The following is a 21976-nucleotide window of genomic DNA, read 5'->3' as shown; positions in this document are numbered from 1 at the left end:
GGGGGGGGGGGGATTCAAGGTCCTGGAAAGGCTGGATGAACTTGTACAGGGTTATACACATAATTTAAATGACGACCTAATACTCATTGAATTTGACGATCTCAAAGTTAAATTTTGTTATGGTGACCAGGAATGTAAGAAACAAGATTAAAGTTAAAGGGGATCAGGAATGTAAGAAACAAGATTAAAGCTAAAGGTGACCAGGAATGTAAGAAACAAGCTTAAAGCTAAAGGGAACCAGGAATCTTAGAAACAAGCTTAAAGGTAAAAGGGACCAGAAATGTAAGAAACAAGCTTAAAGGTAAAGGGGACCAGAAATGTAAGAAACAAGCTTAAAGGTAAAGGGGACCAGGAATGTAAGAAACAAGCTTTAAGGTAAAGGGGACCAGGAATGTAAGAAACAAGCTTAAACTAAAGGGGACCAGTAATGTTAGAAACAAGCTTAAAGGTAAAGGGGACCAGGAATGTTAGAAACAAGCTTAAAGGTAAAGGGGACCAGGAATGTTAGAAACAAGCTTAAAGGTAAAGGGGACCAGGAATGTAAGAAACCAGCTTAAAGCTAAAGGGGACCCGGAATGTAAGAAACAAGATTAAAGTTTATAAAGGATACCAGGAATGTAAGAAACAAGCTTAAAGCTAAAGGGGACCAGGAATGTAAGAAACAAGACTGAGTAAATTCCCTTCATTCGTCTAGGGTTTATGAAGACTCATTCTTTAAAAGTAACCCTTTATATTATTAATGAAGAAAGTGGTTCAATCTAGAACGTCAATAAATGTCGTCTTGAACTAGAAGAAAGTTTTTTTAGCTTTCGAGAACGCTTTAATGTAATGTCGTCTTAAACTTGAAGAATTTCTTTTTTTTCCATCGTCTTTGCTACAACTAATTACATGGTTGATTTGGTATAGAGACTTAAACATATTTTGGAAGGTTATCATTAAAGTATCCATGCATAAATATCAACACACGTTTGTATTAAGATTAAGATTAAGAACTTTCAGTTTTGAAAATAATGGATTTGAATGTGCCTTGAAAGTACTATTATTAACCACTCTGATTGACTTTTTTGCAAGGATCTGTTTTTTTTGCTGTAGTTTTTAACCCCTCCCCAAGTAACGTTTCCATATTCAATATGAGGCCTTACAAGAGAATCATAAACAAGTGGACGAATGTTTAATGGTAAGATTGCCTGTATGGTTGATTGCCTAGTTGAGACCCGGCACCGGCAGCAAGGAGGAGCTAGGGCAGCCAGGGATAATGAAGATGAGGATAGTGAAGAAGAACCAAAGGTTGAAGTTGAACCCAAGAGTAAGAAGAAACTGGATCTTTTCTTCGCGCTGAAGCCTGCTAATCTTCAGGAGGAGAGATTGATGGATTATTGTCTCATGTTCATTGGACTATTAAAGAATAAAAGTATAACAGTCGTCTCCCTATTCCACCTTATCCTGGTTCTTACTGTACATTTTCTAGTGTTACATTCCTCGGGATCTATGGAGTGGACTAGAGAAGATAATGGCGGTGAAACTTCTTCAAGCTAAAGTTGAAACATGTGTGGATAAACTTCTTAAGGTAAAGTTGAAACATGTGTGGATAAACTTCTTAAGGTAAAGTTGAAACATGTGTGGATAAACTTCTTAAGGTAAAGTTGAAACATGCGTGGATAAACTTCTTAAGGTAAAGTTGAAACATGGGTGGATAAACTACTTAAGGTAAAGTTGAAACATACGCGGATAAACTTCTTAAGGTAAAGTTGAAACATTTGTGGATAAACTTCTTAAGTTAAACTTCAAGTTTAAACTAGTTGACGTCATTAAAGGGACAAGGGAGGGGCTGCAGGGCCTCCATGAGCTCCGCAAAATGGGGTCCAAGCCTCCGTATGGGCAGTTAATTATTTAAAAAACCAGACGCTTCCCTTTAACGTTAGAATAGATATAATAGAAGTAATAAATAACATTTTTTAAAGAAAATATTAAATCTTTAGATATTTACAATGTTTTCTTAAATATCCAAAATACATTGCATAATTATTAAGATATTAATTATTGTTTCTGAAGATTTTTAAAACTCATCTACGAATCCAGAGGCTTGGAGACCATTTTGTGGGGCTCATGGCGTCCCTGCACTCCCACTCTAAATGGACTGTCGAGTGTCGGCGTAATTTCAAAAACCATCTAAGAATGTAAAACCTTTAAATTTAAGAACAGGTGGCTCCGAAAACGGCCCTTTTAACTTTTTTCCCAAGATATCTTGTTATATTTTTTAATAATAGTATTCAGAAATAGGACAAACATAGTTCTTCTTTATTTGAATTTTAATTAAGAAATATTTTTTTTGAATTTTAACAATGTCGGCAATATCAAGCTAATTAAAAATTATATCTAATAATAACATAATAGGAGTACAATTAAGTCTATTTTATTTACCGCTCAAATATGTTTTGGAGGTCCAAAGGAACTGAGTTTTTGCCACAAACTTTGATTTTCTCTTCAGCTATACCTTTGAACTATTCAAGGTTTACAGTTTACACCATAAGGTTGCAAATACAAAGGGATGAATAATTCGAATTTGTTGCAAAAACTCGGTTTCTTTTGATCCTTTATTTTTTATTTTAGGGATATAAGAACACTACGGGACCCTTCCCCCTGAAGGAGGACTTTCTCCGTCAGACGGAGAAATATTTCCCCTCCTACTTTCACGAGGAGTTCTCCGCCCACTGGGACGAAGGAGGGCGGATCAGTGAAATTAAACTTGTAATAACTCATCCAAAGGTAGGGACAGTTGCGGGGGAGGGGGGCCACCTTTGTACTTGATTCTGAAAAAAATCGAAATAATTCAGATTGCAAATAAACAGGAAGATAATCTATATTTAAATTTAGCTTGTCTGTTTGTTTATTTGTTTGTCTGTTTGTTTGTATCCAATAATGTCAAAACGGCTGAATCGATCAGGCCCAAATTTTGTGTGGGACCTCACGTGGCCCCAGGGAAGGTTTATGGCCAATGAGACTTTAAATATGTAATCTTAAAATATTTTTATCTTAAATTATTTCATTTTGTAAAATTTTGAAAATGCGCGAAAAAATATTATGAAATTTCGCAAAATAAAAAATAAAATTTATGCTAGTGTACAAAGAGAAGATGCTCACAGATAAAGCCACAATTAAAATTTGAAAAAGAAGATGGGTGCGAAGCGCCATAAAAGCCTAGTAATATAATAAAACAAAGATTTTTTTGTTAGGTATATGTCAAATCTTTTAGTTTAAAATTTTATTTGAATGATTAAATTAGTAGATGCATTTGCAACTAGAGACAAGTTAAAATTATTTCTATTAAAGAGTTTTTTTACTATACACAAAGCTGTATAAGTAAAATCTTGTAACATATAAACCATTTTCGTCGGTTCAGAGAAAACATCCACTGGTGCTAATGTACAAACACAATTTTATTGGGAAAAGGATAAGATGTAGGGTATTTTTCTTTTAATTTTGACTTAGCAATTTTATTTCATTTAATGAAAATCTGATCGTGTTCATCGTAGCTCTCAGTAATGTATGGTAATAATCTTAAAATTTAACAAAAACTTAAATCTTAAAAAATGAATTGTTCTTTTAATACTCAAAAATTTAATTCGGCCAAGACAAATAATCAAAATTGTAACATTAACACTTTTATAAAATATATTAGATAAAACAAAAATGTTTAATATTGTGAATGAAACCTGCAAATTATACTAAAAAACAAAGACGACCTTCAAGTCGTCTCTTCAGTGAAATGTTAAATATCAGAGACCAGAGCTGAAAACTTTAGAATGTGATATCCTTAATCCCGACCTGTTAATTAATCTGGAGATTAAATTCGTGAGGAAAACAAGCAATATTTAATCTGGAGATTAAGAAAAAGAGTGGATCAAGCATTAATCCCGATATCCACCATTCTAAAGTTTCCAGCTCAGGAGACAATGTCCTTTATTTCTAGGAGGACAAGGAGACCCAGCTGGTTGTACTCCGGAGGATAGATAGAGAGGAGGTTGCTGAGACTGTTGCAACTATAAGTCAGATTTGTAATATTGCACTTCAGGTAGATATGGAGCTATTTATCGGTAAAAATCTACCTTTTCTTATTCTACAGCTATAAAAGATTCTGTGTAAAGACAACTTAAAAAAATGTGCCCACGGGAATTCAACTAAAGACATTTATTGGTAGATTGTGCATCTGTGCTATTTTCATACTTTTTTGGCATATTTTTTGGACACTATTTCTGATGCAGTTAGACGTTGTTTAGGGGCATTTTTGGGGTTTACTGGGTGTACACTGTACAACGTTCAGTGTGATCAGTTTCTTTAAACGAATATTTAGGATGCTGGAAATATCGAGATATCCAGGATGAATGGTATCCCCCTATACTTCAGGATATTGAACCAACGGGATACAATATCCATTCTCAGCCTACTCTGTGGATATTATAGGTATATAATATAATATATAAAATATATGATATTAAATGATTTTAAGTCTTGGAAAATTGAAAAGGATGATTATTAAAATAATCTTTAGGATGACATCAAGAATAATAATAACTATAAAACTATTCATGATTTCGTTGAAATTTTGAGTTGTAATTCTGCTCACCTTTATCAATTCGTATCCTTCGAAAAAAAGACGCACTAAATGTTTTTCTAAGGAGTTTTATCTTCAGCATTGGATAATTAGAACCATTCTCTCAAATTGTTCTGTTCTTTGAAAAGAATTAAAATTCCTGGGAAAATTCAATAATTACTTTCAACCTTGATTAATTATAAAATGTTGATTCAGTTCTCTTTTCAAGGACGTAAAAAAGTAACTGTTAGTATTTATCAAACACTGTATATAGTAAAGGGTTCTGTAAACTGTTATCTATACTTATTAGAACTGTAATCTTCATTAAGACATTTTAAAACATTGGTAGAGATCAAGCTGAAAACCCCGGATGTGGGTAAGACTTGAAACTCAAACCTACATTTAGGAGCCTGCAGCCATCCCTACTTATATGATTTGATTTAATTTTTAAAAAGAATATTTTGAATTTTTCTTATCAAACCTTATATCAATATTAAAATATGAAAAATGTTCAATTAATTTACAATCCAGGGATTAGTATTTTCTGAAACATTCTTTTATTTTCTCTGAAACTGTAAATTCATAGAATCATTAAAAGAAAGTAGTCCTATTACTTAAGGTGGCTGGCCGCGGGGGGATTTTTCTCATAAAAAACATTTTATCAACGACTTCCAAAGTATAGAAAGGGCTCTTTGAATTCATATTTTGTTAATTCTAGAAAAATATTTAAATAAGCTTGATTCAAGGCTAGTTGAAAAATGGTCCTTCTCCCTCTGTTCTGAGCTTAAGTATCCAATTTTAGAGGATTTAATAGCTAATAAGGTAAACTTTTTAATCCCTCCCCGCTTACATTTAACACATTAATTCCCATGCCATATTTTACAAAAAGAAATTTTAAGAAATATTTTTCATTTAAAAAACCAGACCACAGTAAAAAAGCATTTATTTATATTGAAAAATATAAGTTCTTGGAAATAAAAAAGTTTTCATAAATAGGTTTTTTATTCCTTTTGTAAGTGAGAGACCAGCAATGAGAAGTTTTTTATTAATAAAATAGAATACTTAAAAAAAATTAGTAATTTAGCAAAACCTTCGTTAAAATTAGTTTTAAAAAATATTTTTAAATAAATAAATTTTTTTCAATGTTTTTGTTTTCACTTCCTGTGGTTTGATAAAAATGTGTAAACCACTTCTAACCCAGGAGATAATTTTTCAACTTGTAAATGTGCAATTTTTAAATGCATTTCTTTATAAAAATGTTGGCAGTATCAAAACACTTTTGATTAGATTTTCTTGTGAAATTTTACATTTTAGAGTTTTGCCTATAACATTTTAATGGGATTAAGATAAAATAAGTTTTTCTTATATTGAAGTCCTTGGTCCTACAATTAAAGAGATTGCTATTTATTTGGTTTCATTATTAAATAGTTAGCCGTATATTTAAGGTGCATGGTCCATGATCCTATAAAACTAAAGAGTTTTATAAATATTTAGGTCCATGGCGGGGCGTACAAGGGGGGGCACTGGGTGCACGTGCCCCCATACGGGGGGGGGGGCACTAAGATTTTGCCATGCAAACTCAAACTTTCTAATTTTGAAACCTGATGGAGTGAACCTTATTTCAAACTAAGATTTTTTCATAGTTCATAGAATTCATAGTTTAAAATATCAAAGATCTACGACATCGGGTTGGAGATATATAGAGATTATAAGTTTGGATTTTTTGGTAAAATATTATCTCCTTTGCTTCTCTGTTAAATAATCAACAAATATCTGTTCTAAACCAAAAAAAAAAAACTAATCATACTTTTGTCAAAATAGGTTTTTTTAGGGTGGGCACAAATCTTCTAGGAGGTACAAACAAAAAAATGTCGGTGCAAAAGATGCACCCCATACACTAAAGCTCTCGTACGCCCCTGGTCTGTGGTTGTAAAACTAAATAGTTTGTTATATCTTTACTTCCATGGTCCTATGACTTAAGAGTTTGCATTTAGGTCCATGATCCTAAACTAAAAGTTTGCAATTTAAGTCTATGGTCCTATAACTAAAGAGTTTGCTATTTATTTAGGTCCATGATTCTATACAAAAGTTAGCATTTAGGTCCATGGTCCTATAACTAAAGAGTTTGCTAGATATTTAGGTCCATGGTCCTATAACTAAAGAATTTGCTATATATTTAGGTCCATGGTCTTATAACTAAAGAGTTCGCTATATGTTAAGGTCCATGGTTCTATAACTACAGAGTTTATTATATATTTAGGTCCATGGTCCTATAACTAAAGAGTTTGCTATATATTTAGGTCCATGGTCCTATAACTAAGGAATTTGCTATCTCCAAATTACAGAAGCTAAATTTCAAGAAAGGTTCTTTTCTTCTCCGTCAGAGTCCTGATAAACATGAAAAGGTAAAATAAAAATATCAAATTCATAAAAAAATAGTTTAAGCCCCAAAAAAAAAAAAAAAATGATTTGTAACTTAATGAAACAAAGCAGAAGAAAAAGAGTGTACAGAGAAAAAGAATATTTCACTATTAAAATATATGAAACAAAATAAATGAAAATAATTCAAATAATTATTAGAGTAGAAAAACATATAAAAAACATATTTCTACATAATAAAAAAAGTATTTGAATATAAAATAAAGAAAAATAAAGATCTAATATGAAATATTACAACTTAAATAAATGCCTATTATGCTTTCCATGGAAGAGTTTAGTCGTGGATTCTAGTGAGAAATATATTTATAAAATAAATCTCTACCATTACTAAGATTGAAATCATTCCTATAATTCCAATTAATTATTTCCCCTTAAAAATAAAAATCATGTTGAAAACAACATCTTAAATAAAAAGCAGTTGGGCCTTTTTATTATCAGTAATGTTGTTAAATCAAAAATAAGAAAAGAAAATCAGTCACGGGCAGCCGTAGTACATTTGAATTTCCGAGCCGGGTCAACTTTTCCAGTCCCAGTTCGTACTGTATCGCCCGGACATTGGGTATATAAAGCACGCAGACACTCAATAGGACTAGCCGGTTCAACAAGGTTGACGCGGTCCGACTTAAGGTGGAATTTACTTTTACTAAAGGGTCAGGGGTGCATGCAGTAAACCTTTGTTCGGATTTGATTTGTTTATTACAGTGGTTATGGTAGTACAGGAACAGGATCTTGTAAAATATACTGAAAAATATTTTGATTCAAACAATAGAATAGTAAAAACTAAAATGAAATTAGTCCTATGACTCTTGTTAACTCTTGAGTGTAAAATAAAGATATATTCTTATTAAGACCTTTAACATCCTAAACTAAGCTTTCGGTGCGTACTGCACGCACCTCTGCCCCTTTAGTAAAAGTAAATCCAACCTATATGAAGCATAAAGCCTGACTGCGTCAACCTTGTTGCACCGGCTAGTCCTGTACGTAGAGTTAGGTACAGTACAAACTGGGACTGGAAAGGTTGACCCGGCTGGGAAATTCAAATGTACTACGGCTGCCCGTGACTGCAGTGATCTGCAATACTCTGACCGAATGATTATTGGGTTTTAGTGGAGAGTGTTAAGTTATCATCGTTTTTAATAAAAGAAAGAGTGGTTGAGAGAAAAAAAAAATAAAAATAAAACCTCGTTAGCCCACAGCTTAGGAACCCTTGCCTAGATATTTCTCCTGTTCTGCTACGAGACTGGATGCAGACCTGAGGAGCTGTGTATTCTACGGGATAAGGATACAGGACTCTATAGCTTGGACAGGTATGAAACTTTTTGAATGATTCGCACCGATTCAGCTTCCTTGTTCAAATAAACCTAAATTATATATATCCATCCCAATAAATTTGTGTAATCCTAATAGTTGTAATAAATGTATTTATCATTTAATAAAGAATTTCAAGGAATACCCCTTTTTTATAGAGGTGGGAGATTCCAATTGCCAGAGGAAGTGTATCAACCATTTTCCTCAGTATCTCTTGTTGTTCAAGCAATTAGAACCGGTCAAACCTGTTTCCAGGTATTCGTTCTTAGACCAAGTCAAACCAGGCTTCTTAGAATCAGTTAAACCAGTTAGAAATAGTTTCCATTTTTTTGTACAGTTTTTTAAAGAGTAATATTGATCTATGAAAACATTTTACCTTTTCAGGTTGATAGTTAAAAAAACGATGTGGCAAAATTAATACAGGGTGTCCCAAAAAACATGGGAATTCAGTGACGAATTCGATATCGTCTTTGTTATGAATTAGCATTGTAATACCTAATTTCAGCAGCCATAATATTATTTTGTCTGCTAGAGTTTATTTTATGAAAAGGGTAAAAGACTGTTAAGATGTGTCTATAATGTCTCCGCAAGATGAACATTATTGAACAGTGAAGAAGTTTACTCTGCTTGTACACTGTAATTTTCTTGTTTTACTAAGTACACCCGTATGCATAACCAACAAAATGTGAACATAGCAGACGAAACTCATACAGATTACGGCTTTCTCAGTAGGTATCACTAAACTAAATCAAAGAATTATTTAAAAAGACTATATCGAAATCGTCACTAAATTCCAATGTTTATTGGGACACCCTGTAGTATCACGTTTTGTGCACGGTTCTTCCATGCCGCATAATAAGTAATTCCTCTAGTTGCTTTAAGTCTCAAAATGTCTCCCAAATCAGATATTTAGAGATTTTTTGAAAGTGCTTCGTTGTTAAATTTTGACATAAATAATTAGATTATATTTAGCTGTTGGACTGTATACACTTGAGCGAATATGATAAATGTCCTTCTCTTCTACTCTGCAGAAATCCAGTCCAATGGAAGCATGATTCTTTAGGAAACCATATTCATGCATTCTTTTATAATGATTTATAATCATTTATATTCATACATATTTATTCATCTACATTCAATATTCTATATTCATTCTTAATTATTTACATGAATTTATATTCATTTATATTCATTTATATTCATTTATATCCATTTATATTCATTTATATTCATTTATATTCATTGATATTTATTTATATTCATATGTATTCTTTCTTATTTATTTAAATTCATTTAAATTCATTTATATTCATTTATTTTCATTTATTTTCATTTATTTTCATTTATTTTCATTTATTTTCTTTTATATTCATTTATATTCATTTATGTTCATTTATATTCATTTATATTCATTGATATTCTATTATATTTATTCATTATACGAGTTTATTAATTTTTATTCATTAAAATTTCTTTATACATCTATTTTTTTACTTTCATTTAAATTCGTTTGTTGATTTATTTTCAATTAATTATTTATGCGTTTATTAATCCTCACCTATATTCATTTATTCATCTATATTAGATATTTATGTATTGTGTAATGTGTATTTTTACATTTATATACTTTCATACATTTATATTTGTTTTGAATTCATATATTCAACCATTTGTTTTAAAAAAATGCAAAATGAAAACATTTTGCATTAGTTCACATTTTGCGAACAATTTATTCACTTGGCCATTATTACTTGCATAAACTTTATCTTTAAATCCCCTTACCTCTAAGTCATCATTAAAATAAATGTAATGCTTTGCCATTGATGTTTGATCTCTACTTGACAATTTTTCTACTCTTTTCTTTAAATTATTTATTGTTTATTCAATTCAGACATTATTCATGCCTTTTCAGATTTATTTTTCATGACTTCATTTTATCATTTTTTCTTCACTGGATCTGGACCCGTTGTATCCGCAAGAATTTGGCTTCCTGGATCCGGATCACTAAACATGTTCGGATCCACAGATCCGGATCAAAGGGGTAAAATATCAAAAAAAAACTGCAAAATTAAATTTTACTCTCAAACCCCAAATCTGAACTATTGAAAAAAGAGAGATTATAAAAGTTTTAGCATAAAAATAAGCTAGAATAATAAGACAAAAAATTTGAAAATTCTGCTTTGTTAAAAAATTAGGGTCAATTTTAAAGAAATAACCTGGATTCGGATCCATTTTTTTGCAGTCTAAATCCCGGATCCGGATCCGCATTAAAATTAAATGGATCCTAAGCACTTCTTTACTGTTTTTTCTCCTACTGAATACACCCATAACTAAAGGTGTATATTTTTTAGAATTTCATCCGGGGNAAAAGGCAAGTTTTTAAATTTATTTTTGATACTTTTCCTACAATATTCATGCATTTTCATTTTTTCACTTTAAAGCGTTAATTTTTCATATTTCAGTGAGTTCAACACTAAGAAAAACATAAATAACTTCTAAGTGAATCGATGTTTTCCAAGGGGGTGGGGAAATGAATTTTTGAGAATATACACCCCTATATATTTAGCGATTGATTTTTCATTTATGGATATTTTTATTCTTTAAAAATAAGAATATGTTTTGTTAAACAGGAAGTAAACCCAGCACAACATCCGACAGATATTTTATACCATACAACAACCTTTCTAAGTAAGCAGAAACTTTTCATATTAAAGGGACTGTGAGCGTAATTTCAAGTGACCTTCAATGCAATGATGTCAATGCCCTATTCACAATGGTACCCTTTAAAGCGTTGTCTGATCAAGTATGAATTAGATAGCTATGTTTTTGTTTATTTAAACTGTTCATTATTTGCGGGTTCTCTGCAAAAGTGACTTGCTCATTTCTTGCTTATTAGAAACGATGGAAATGATCAACACATTTGAAGCCAGAAGAACGACGGTATCTTCAACATTTTTGATAAGATTAAGGTTTCAAGGGTACATAGTTGTAAATCAGGCATAGCCATCTTTACTTGAAGGGTACTTGAAACTGAAAATTTAACTTGGTGTTTGATCTGGAAGTTAAAACTTTGTATGCGTACGAAATTATTTTGTAATGAAAGCAAATTGGGAACCATCAATGTTAGAAAAGGTACTGAATAAACTCATAAATTCAGTCTATAAAGTCTCATGTTTTGCGGAAAACCCTATATCTGAAAATTAATAATTCCTGGTCGTGAGACTAGGAAATTAGTGAGTAAATAAGGAAATAATAATTAAAAACTTTCAGGAAAAACATATTTTTTTACATTTCCATTTCTAGTCAACAATCATCATCGAACATGTTCATGAGAAACCACATCTCCATTTGTGTAAAACCAATTACAGTGTACAAGGTTTTTTTGGGTACCATTCATGAGGCTGCTTAAGAAATTTTCTAAGGGGGAAAGGCAGTTTTACCCCTACATCAAAGTAATCCTGCTAGAATTCACACTTCTTTAATATGTAGAACTAGCTTTGGAACCCAGCGCTGCCCAGGTTTATTGTTTACTCCCGCCGTTTACCCGTTCTTGGACGATTTTACCGAGAAACTAAGTTTTTCGACGCTCTCAACGTAGAATCTCAAAACCAAGCTAAGAACATTCCCGTGGTTCTCCCGAGTTCCCCAATCAAAATTTGAGGCAAATCAGTCCAGGGGTTCCTAAGTTATGATCCAATTATATTTAATGCTAGAATAAAATTTCATGAAATAATAAAATCCTGTTCTGTAGGTTTGAAGGGATTTGTCACCAGGGTCGAATGTGTAAAGTGTGGAAAGGAGAGTGGAGGCAAAATACTGCAGGTAACAACAAAGAATAATGCACAATGAACAATGATGAACAATGAACAATGAACAATTAATGAACAATGAATGAACAATGAACGAACAATGAATAAACAATGAACAATGAATGAACAATGCACAAGGAATGAACAATAAACAATGAATGAACAATAAATGAACACTGAACAATAAAAAATGAAGGGGGGTAAAACACAGGAAAAATATCCGCAATGTTTAAAAAAGGCCCCAAAGATAAAAATATACTGATATATTATTGTACTATTAAGATCGAAGAGTAGTTGCAATAAAACAGTTAAAGAAGGATTAAAAATATACTGATATATTATTGTACTATTAAGATCGAAGAGTAGTTGCAATAAAACAGTTAAAGAAGGATTTAATGGGAGAGAAAATGACGGAGTTTCTAAATCTAGCGACGAGGTAAATATGCCATTATTTACTCAAACAACCCAAGCCAAAGATGTTTACATGTTAATCACATTGTTGACGATTTTTTCTACTTCAATCTAAACAAGGGTGTAATGCAAGGAAAGTTAATTGCAGTCGTGTATACTCTGCGTACACATTGAAACCAGTTCTCTTTGGGCGGAATTTGTAAACAAGAATAGATGCATCAGTGTTCGTTTAGTATCCGAGGAGGTTAAAGCATTTAATTTTGATAATGTTGATAGTTCACATAAAAGTTTCCTAAGACTAGAATATTTCATTGATTTTTTTTATGTGAAAGATGGATCTCATGTCAGGCTTTGACATCCGTCTTGTGTTTATATTACCGCCCAGAGACAGTACACTGCAGTACAAAAGATGTGTACACTTCTGAAATAACTTTCCTTGCTTTACATCCTTGATTCTAAATATTTAACTACAGTGGTAGGCGATTATATCAATACAGTGGAGACGGCTTTTTATATAAGGTTTGATTGTGTTTCGCTACTTAGCGATTTCCCTAAAGACCTAATGTATATACCGTGCGGTATTTCTCGAGATTGGATTGTAAGCCTTCCTCCTCTCAACGCTCTCCATAACAAAGGATAATAATATGGTTCCGAACGTTTATTTCTCGAATGCTTCAATCTAAATAAGTTTAATAAGCCCACAGAAAAAGCTTTGAGTGATAAATCATACGAATACAAAAATAATCCACTCAGGCATTAAAAAACTGTGGCAAGGAACCAACAAACATATTTACAATATATCAATCATAATATAATCAAACGATAGCATATATATATATATAAAAAATTATTACCGCAGTGATCCTAGAATATAAGCACGGTTACACTCGTAAAGACAAATAAACATATACTAATACAAAACTGTTCACTCTCACGCGAGAAATCTTGCGCCTGCGTAGTCAGTCTGTAAACAGCTCCTAAACTAGTTTTTTCACAATACGTTCTGTACAGATCCTCAGGGAGAACTCAGAAATTCACAGGGGCACCACATAGACTTCATACACGCAGCATGGCTCGCGTAACAGATTGTTAACCAGCTTTTTTTCCAATGACAAGTTCAAAGTTATCGAAAAGACCCTTTTACTGACAGCTTCTCTTAACTTCTATGTTTATGTGTATTGTGTATCCAATGCTGTTTTAAAGCTTAATATAAATCAAAATTGATGTCGAAAGTCGTCTTTATTATATTGATATAATCGCCTACAACTGTACTACATACTTTGGATGGCTGTCCATTCTGGGTTTGCAGATTAAATTTTGTTATGTTCATGAAGGATCCCATATCGAGATAATGAAAACTATCAGCAGTGCTTTGTTAAGCATGCTGTTTGGACCTTTGCATAACAAAACTCACTTAACTTGAGTATTATGTTCACCGCTTTATTTTTCTATTTATATTTAATTACTTGAAGGAATGTTGTTACATAAACGGATTGTAAACCTAATTCCAAGTGACTCTTCATTAAGTGACTGGGTGTTTGAAATGCACACAAATTTAAAGATCAGGATTTTAGGATCCTGTCTCGTAGCCAGAGCAAAAGTTATGTTATCAAAGAATTATTTTCTGAACTAAAACAAACTAGAAAGAAGATTTGTTTGATTAAAAACCTTATCGTTTTCAATACTATGCAAGGTTTCCTGAATTGTTGCTAGAATCTTGGGTTTCCACATTTTATTTTTTAATATGGAAAAAAGATAATTTATTCTCCTGCACATTGAATAAATAAGTTTCTGCATTTCTTGTTAAATCTTATTATACTTGAATTTTAGGGCGCTCTGCGAACCACTATTCCCCAATTTTAGCTTTAAAGTGTTGATCTGAAAGTGGCCTTTTTTAATCATTCTCAAAATGACAAACAAACAGACAGACAAGCAAAGTATATAATATATATATAGAAGAAGAATTAAATAGTATCAATATTATATTTCTCAATTTGTCGTAAATATTTTTTATCTCCAAAAGAACATCATGGTTTTGATTACATTTCGTCAAGATTTTACTACATGATACTAGTCTAGTAACTGTATATGAAGCTAGTTTATAAATTGATTAAATGATTGCTACAATGTTACAGAGTAATGAGATGGGATGATCCTAGTCTAGTAACTGTATAATGTATATAGAGTTAGTTGATTAATTGAATTTGAATTGATTGATAGATTGATTTATTGTTACAGAGTGATGAGATGGGATGATCCAAGCCTAGTAACTGTATATGGAGCTTGTTTACCAATGGAGAACGAACCACTCGTTATTGTCAGGTAAAGGATGCAGAGTCTTAAAGGGACTGTCACGTAGTTTAATTGTTCAAGTGACTTTCCATTTATTTCTAGAGGGCATTGTCAGATTCATAATAGAACCCTTTAAATCTTTATCTGAGTAACCATGAGGAAGATATCGTCGTATTTCTATTTCTAAAAGTTTTAAACTCAGAAAACTTTTATTTTTGTTTCTGCTGCAGAAATCCGAAAGTTGCTCATGCATTGGAACCAGATTTGAAAAAAAATCTATTTTCAGTCATATAAACTTGGATATCTCATTCATTCATGACCAAACACTGGTTCCGTTGTGAATAAAACATTCCCTTCCATAAATGTACAATTACAGGGATAAAACGATATATTGAATTTGAAAACCTCAAGATTTTATGAGCACAAAGGAATTGAGTTCTTGCCACAAACTCTGATTTTCTAAATCCTATAACTTTGCAACCCGTTTTCCTAGACTTTTGATATTTCAAACTATTAATTCTGTTAGATCAAATAGTTTAAGTTTGAAATTCAAATATCAAAGGTTTACATCATCAGGTTGCAAAGATGTAGAAGTTAGAAAATGCGAGTTTGTGGCAAAAAGTCAATTCCTTAAAAGATTGATTTAAATAAAGATTTAGGCAGTGCAATGCAGTGCATGGATTAAAAAAGATAGATTGCAATTTATGTTGACCAGAATTTTGGAAACACCAAGATTATTAAAGGAAAAAGGAAAAATTGACTTAAAATATTTGACAAGAATTTAGAATTCTCGATCCAAAAATACATTATTTTTATCTAAGAGTACAGTGGTAACCAGAAAACTGCGGAATAATATTGTCTTGGTTGCTTTTTTCATTATAAATTTTGCTGAGAATTTTGAAATTTGTAGGATACATTTTTAAAGATGTTTAAAGGGACTGTAAGTGCAATCCTAAGTTACCCTCCATGCAAAGATGGAAATGCACGATTTACAACGGTACCCTTAAAACCTTATCTCTGATTTAAGATTTGGAAGATACAATCGGTTTTTTTACTCGAAAGGTGTCATTTCGCAAAAAACTGCAAATGAAAATAAACAGTTTAAAGAAACAAAAACATTGATATCTAGTTCTTACTTGATCAGACAAAGCTTTTAAGGGTACTGTTGTAAATCGGACATTGTCATCTTTTTTTAATTTAAGAAGATGACAATTTGTCCACTTCTTGCACTGAAGTTAATTTAAACCTCTGAGTTCGGGTCTCTCAATTTATATCACTGGGAGATTCTTTTCACCTTGCAGTATTTTTAACGTGTTTTTCTTTGATTTTTGTTTTGTGTTTATATTTACTGTAAATAAATGTAAGGTCTCTTGCTAATATTATGAAAATTAAACAATATTTAATGTTCATATTAACATTTTTATCAATGAAACTCAAACTTGTTAAATAGCTTTGGTTGAATGCATCAAAGGACAGGGGTAAGGGGAAAATGAGATTTTAAAAGTTAAGAGGATAGAAGTTTCTGTCCTCTTATATTTACATTATTGGAGGCCTCTTTGTGAATTAAGAGCTGTAAGAGCGCTCCAAAGCCCAAGCTTGCAATTCACATAAAATGACGTCTTAGGGATGTCATATTTAGTTTTCAATATGTGTAATTTTAAGCGGTGTGTAAAAATTTGGCTTGTTGTAAAGTTAAAAATTAAATGGCTTTTGATATTTTGTATTTAGCCTCCTTCATGGGGAGGGGGGGGATGTTACTGTTCAAAACCGAATGACTTTTCCTCATTTATGGTTTTAGTAATTAAAAGAAAATCATTTTATTTAAAATGAAATACCACTTGCGATTTCCCTTATTTTTGCTGTTTAAAACGTAAATTCTAATTTGAACAGGTTTCCTGTAGTTATAGAAACGCTTGCAATTTTTTGTTTTATTTGAATTTCCAATTTGCCTCCTCTCATAATCACGGGCGGCTCTTTAAGACCATGTAAGGAAAAATTTTTGTTGGGGTTCTTTGCCGTCAAAAAGTATCTAATTTTTGAAGCAAAAGATTTTCCTTATTTTGTGGTTCAAATGAAAATAATGTTTATAACTCTATATTTTTCCTCTAGTCATATATAGTTAATGAATTATAGCGGTAATTACAGAGCTTGCAATTTATTTGGTTTTTTAATTTACTCCTCTCAACAGGAACATTTTCCTTATTCAAGAGAAAATTCATATATTAATTTCTTAAATTTTTTAAGTTCATCCAAGAGGCAAAATTTTATTAGATTCTTAGGATTTGATTTTGCAACGGAAAAGATAAGACTAAAGACTAAAGAAAAAAGTACTTAATTAAAAACTAGGATTTTAGGGCGCTTCACGCCCATCTTCTATTTTAACTTTCAATTAGGGCTCTATCTTTGTACAGTACAGGGTGTTCCACGAAACATGAAAATAGCAAGACGACTTGAAAGTCTTTTGATTTATTTGTGACGTTTGTTCTCAACCTACCTTCACATGTAAAATTTTTGAAACACCGACCACAACATTCTTCTAGTTCTGGCATTTCCAAAATGTGGTCTGTTGACAATATTACCGGAGATATTTAGAATTTAGTTCAGATTTCAATTTTATCAAAAAAAAACTAAAGTTATCGAAATCTGAACACAATTCTTCGCCCGGTAATACTATAAAAATTTTAAACTTTAGAATTGTCATAAAATAATAGAAAAAAAGTTCGCGAATTTTCAAAAAAAAAATTCGCGCATTTTTAAATATCACATAAATCCCACACACAATTTAAGCCCGATCGGTTCAGTCGTTTTGACGTTTATTGGTTACAAACAGACAAACAAACTAAAATACACCCAGACAGACAAGCAAAGTACATATGTAAAAATTATTTCACCTTTTTAGAGAATATTTTGAGTATGGCCCCCTGGATGCGTATCTAAGAGAGAATAAGTCTAAAATCCAGAATGTTGATATGCTAGAAGCAGGGACTAGTCTAGCTAGAGCACTCTACTATTTACAGGGAAAGGTAATGATTCCAACTGAACTAGATAAAATCTATGCGACATAATTGGTACGGCCCTAAGACCTCGTAGCTCCTTTAGTTTTGATTTTATGCTCAAGTATGAAAGTAGAAAATTTGTCTGGTTTCATGTTAAAAATTCGTGGCATTTTTGTTCTTCTCAACTGCTCTTCAATAAAAGAAATTCTTATTGATAACTTGCAATATTTCAGTCTTTTGTGCAATTTACTTTAGTTTGACGTGAATTGATATGTTACTAACGTGAATTGATATGTTACAAACGTGAATTGATATGTTACAAACGTGAATTGATATGTTACAAACGTGAATAGATATGTTACAAACGTGAATTGATATGTTACAAATCGAAGTTGATAGCACTGAGCTGAACTCGAAAATTAATAAATAAAATTGACGAAAAAAGACACAGTGTTGTTCGAAGTCGACACCCCTGCCTCGCGCTATATAATTGTGGTTTTGTATTAGTTAAAGGAGTGAAGGTAAGAGGAATTTTTTAAAAATGATATATTACTAACAATTGAAAAAATATTTATCTTTAGTTAACTTGACGAGGATTTTTTGGACCTATTGGGCGCATAATTAGTTTGGTTTAAAAAAAATAAAATTTACCTAAATATTTATTTTATTAGATTTTATTTTATTTTGTTTTATTTTATTTTGATTATTAAAAAGTACCTTAATCTTAATTGAAAAGAAATGTTCTAATTCTTATATATTTGCAATCTGTTGGTGTACACTTTTGAAATTTCAAGTTTTGATTATTTGTTCTAACATAATTTAAAGTTTGAAATATTCAAGGTCTACGACATTGGGTTGTAAAGATATAAGGATTAGAAAATCAGAGTTTGTGACAAAGACTCAATTCCCTTATGAAAAGAAAAAACATGGGGGGGGGGCGGGTAATAGGGAAGTCAGGAATTTTGTTGTTTTTTTTACCAAAAATTGTGAAATTGTTGATGGAAATATAAATTTTTTTATTTTTACAGAGGGAATTTTTAAATTAATAAAACAGAAGAATGCTTTTAATGAAGTAAACTTCCACCTTTTGTTTGAGATGAGCAAAGTTGTGCAATGTGCATTTATGAATTGAGAGGAAGTTCAAAATGTTTTTACTATTGGTTAAAGTTGAGATAAATATGTATCAGAAATAGCATTCTTGTTAACCTAATTCATACCCATCTTAGATCTTGGATTTGTTAAAAAAGAATGAATAAGTTCAACGCTTCTGTTGATTTAAAAGGTGCCCAAAGCAGATAAAGGAATTGAGTCCTTGTCACAAACAAACAAAATGTTCTAATCCCTATATATTTACAACATAATAAAACAGATAATTTGATATTACAGAACTCAAAATTTTAAAATATCTTAGTTCTACAACATTGTGTTGCAAAGATATAGGGATTATAAAGTCAGAGTTAGTGGCTAAGATCAAATTCCTTTCTTTATTTTCCTTCTGAAAGGAAAGAATGCTTGAGAAGTCCGAATAATTGCATTTTATATGTTTAAGAAATGCACAAAATTGAATTATAAGTTCTATGGTAAGGAAACTGCATTCGGATGTTGAAAAAGGACAAAATAACCATATAAACAATCTTTTGAAAGCTTAAAAACAAGCCATTAATAAGTATTCAACATTGATATTCAATTTTATATGTGTTTGGTGTCTATTCTGAACCAATAGAAATTGCATGGCGGTATCATCTATCTTTCTATCTAACTGATTATCCAATTAGAGATAAATCCTAATATCGGCGTTATGACAGTAAATGGAAATATTTACTTCTACTGACACTATAGTGGGTATTTTATGTTTTAAAATAAAGGATGAGAGTGAGACGATAATGAACTTAAATCTATGAAATATAACAATTACAAGGTTGAATTCGGTTAATTGCACTATAAATGTCGTCTCTTAAGTCTCATCCTTTGTGTGATATCCTGTATTTCAAACTATCAATTTGTAAATATCAAAGGTTTACACCATATGTTGCAAAGATTTAGGAACTATAAAATTTCTTTAGAATGTTTATGGAGGTCGTCAAGCGTACAATTTTGTTTAGAGAATTTGTATTATTTAGTAAACTCTGAATATTGAGAATTGGATTTCAATGCAAGAAGTTTCATCTTTACAGTTTTAGAGTGCTTTTAAACATTTATAATTCTCCACAGTATTCATTCAATAATAAACCATCGTTAATAACCCTTTGTTCTTCGTAATTATCGCGATGAGTAAAAGAGAGTAATTTAAAAACCAGAAGTACAGTTGAAAATAAGAAGATTGTTAACATTTTTTGTTATCTAGCGAGATATTGAAACAAAAAACTTCAATCAAAAATGGTACATTTTCCCCCGTTTGGTAAATGGTGTCCCCTTCAGAATAAACGTTTGTTTGTGTGTCAGGAGACGACAAATAAAATAAAATTAAAACGGGCAACGCCCAGTACTTCGGCTACTTTTAAATAAAATAGATATTTCTTGAGCTTGACACAAATCTAAACGTTTTTTTTTAGAAAACTTTATTTATGTTACAAAGAACAATTTAGATTTATTTTTTATTTCGCAGTATTGGCCAAAAACTACGCCTTAGCTTTTTGGGGCCTTAGCTTTGCTAAACACACAGATCCAGACAGATGTGTTAATTGTGCATCAATCTTCAAGTAAATAAGTAAGTTCATGCGTTTAAATACTTGTATACGCCCTTGATTTGACACTTTATCAGTAATCAGTGTATGAATGGATCTTTTTTACAGTATCAAATAAAAAGATCACATATATTACAAGAATTATTATTTATAGGGATTAGTTCACGGTGAAATCAGATGTCGGAACGTTTATGTTATGGAACACACAGATAAACTTCTCAAGGTAGGTTGGACCAATGATAGGATGCAGGAACGTTTATGTTATGGAACATACAGATAAACTTCTCAAGGTAGGTTGGAACAATGATAGGATGCAGGAACGTTTATGTTATGGAACATACAGATAAACTTCTTAAGGTAGGTTGGAACAATGATAGGATGCAGGAACGTTTATGTTATGGAACACACAGTCAAACTTATTAAGGTAGGTGGGAACATTGATAGGATGCAGGAACGTCCTGGAAAATTCAGATAACTTAGGAGTTGAGAACACGAATAGGATGCAGGAACGTTTATGTCCTGGAACATACAGATAAACCTGGTAGGTGGGAACACTAAAAGGATGCAGGAACTTTAATTTTATGGACCAAACAGACAAACGTATCAAGGTAGATGGGAACAGATAAGGTTCATTTTTAATCATTTTTAATAATCACGCAACCTCTCGACAATCTATTCAGGGTTTTTTATTCCAATCTTAACTCGTTTTATTTATTTAGGTTTCATCTCCTTTTTATCAATTTTAACCTTTTTTCTGTCCTGTTTCTGCTTTGCACATTCCTGGTGCGTTTAATCTTCTTTCTTTACTGATCCATCTCTTTCCTGTCCCATCACTTTCCTGTTCCATCTCTTTCCTGTTCCATCTCTTGACTGTTCCACCTCTTGACTGTTCCACCTCTTTCCTGTTCCATCTCTTTCCTGTTCCATCTCTTTACTGATCCATCTCTTTCCTGTTCCATCACTTTCCTGTTTCATCTCTTTCCTGTTCCATCTCTTTCCTGTTCCATCTCTTTCCTGTTCCACCTCTTTCCTGATCCATCTCTTTCCTGATCCATCTCTTTCCTATTCCACCTCTTTCCTGTTCCATCTCGATCAAATATTTTTCTTCTCTGTTTTGTCCGGTTTTATCTTTCTCTTATCTGTTCCATCTATTTCTGTTCTATTTCTTCTTTATCCATTTATTTATGTTTCTTTTAAATCTCTCACCTCGTATATTTTCTTCTATTATGGTTCTGATTTATCCATGTTTTGTTATTGTTTTTATTTCTTTCTTTTCTGCTTTTTCTTTTTCTCTTCTGTTTTTTGCTCTGTCCATTCCTTCTTATCTTTCTTTTTCAGTTTTTTGTTTATTTTCATTGCTTTAGCTCTGTTTTTGTTTTCATTTCTTTCTCTCCTGTTTCATTTTTTCCCGTTCTATTTCTCTTTTGTCTGGATTAAAAAAGATAG

General features: G+C 31.7%; 1 protein-coding gene and 1 long non-coding RNA gene across 9 annotated transcripts in view; one reads left to right on the top strand and one right to left on the bottom strand.

Moving 5' to 3' along the window:
• Positions 1 to 1480: 1480 nt before the first annotated feature.
• Positions 1481 to 21976, top strand: part of LOC111701065 (tyrosine-protein kinase JAK2) — a gene marked incomplete at its 5' end in the record, with an annotated part of 53311 nt that continues 32815 nt past the window's right edge. For all 8 annotated transcript variants that reach the window (XR_002765137.1, XR_002765136.1, XR_002765135.1 and 5 more), the window contains 15 exon segments: positions 1481 to 1567; positions 2611 to 2766; positions 3971 to 4072; positions 4352 to 4461; positions 5338 to 5413; positions 6892 to 6996; positions 8246 to 8337; positions 8497 to 8593; positions 9311 to 9401; positions 10969 to 11026; positions 12090 to 12160; positions 12502 to 12583; positions 14797 to 14880; positions 17750 to 17873; positions 20685 to 20753. Coding sequence is in view for 3 of the 8 variants with exons in the window: in XM_023472194.1 (XP_023327962.1) it covers positions 1481 to 1567; positions 2611 to 2766; positions 3971 to 4072; positions 4352 to 4461; positions 5338 to 5413; positions 6892 to 6996; positions 8246 to 8337; positions 8497 to 8593; positions 9311 to 9401; positions 10969 to 11026; positions 12090 to 12160; positions 12502 to 12583; positions 14797 to 14880; positions 17750 to 17873; positions 20685 to 20753 (1404 nt within the window).
• Positions 13118 to 13641, bottom strand: LOC111701066 (uncharacterized). The gene is made up of 2 exons (XR_002765138.1): positions 13413 to 13641; positions 13118 to 13237 (listed from the first exon to the last, which is right to left on the bottom strand). It is a non-coding gene; the product is annotated as an uncharacterized LOC111701066 (long non-coding RNA).

This window comes from Eurytemora carolleeae, unplaced genomic scaffold (genome assembly GCF_000591075.1).
Source record: "Eurytemora carolleeae unplaced genomic scaffold, Eaff_2.0 scaffold277, whole genome shotgun sequence".
Taxonomy (NCBI): Eukaryota; Metazoa; Arthropoda; class Copepoda; order Calanoida; family Temoridae; genus Eurytemora; species Eurytemora carolleeae.
This window is presented reverse-complemented; position numbering and strand designations above follow the sequence as displayed.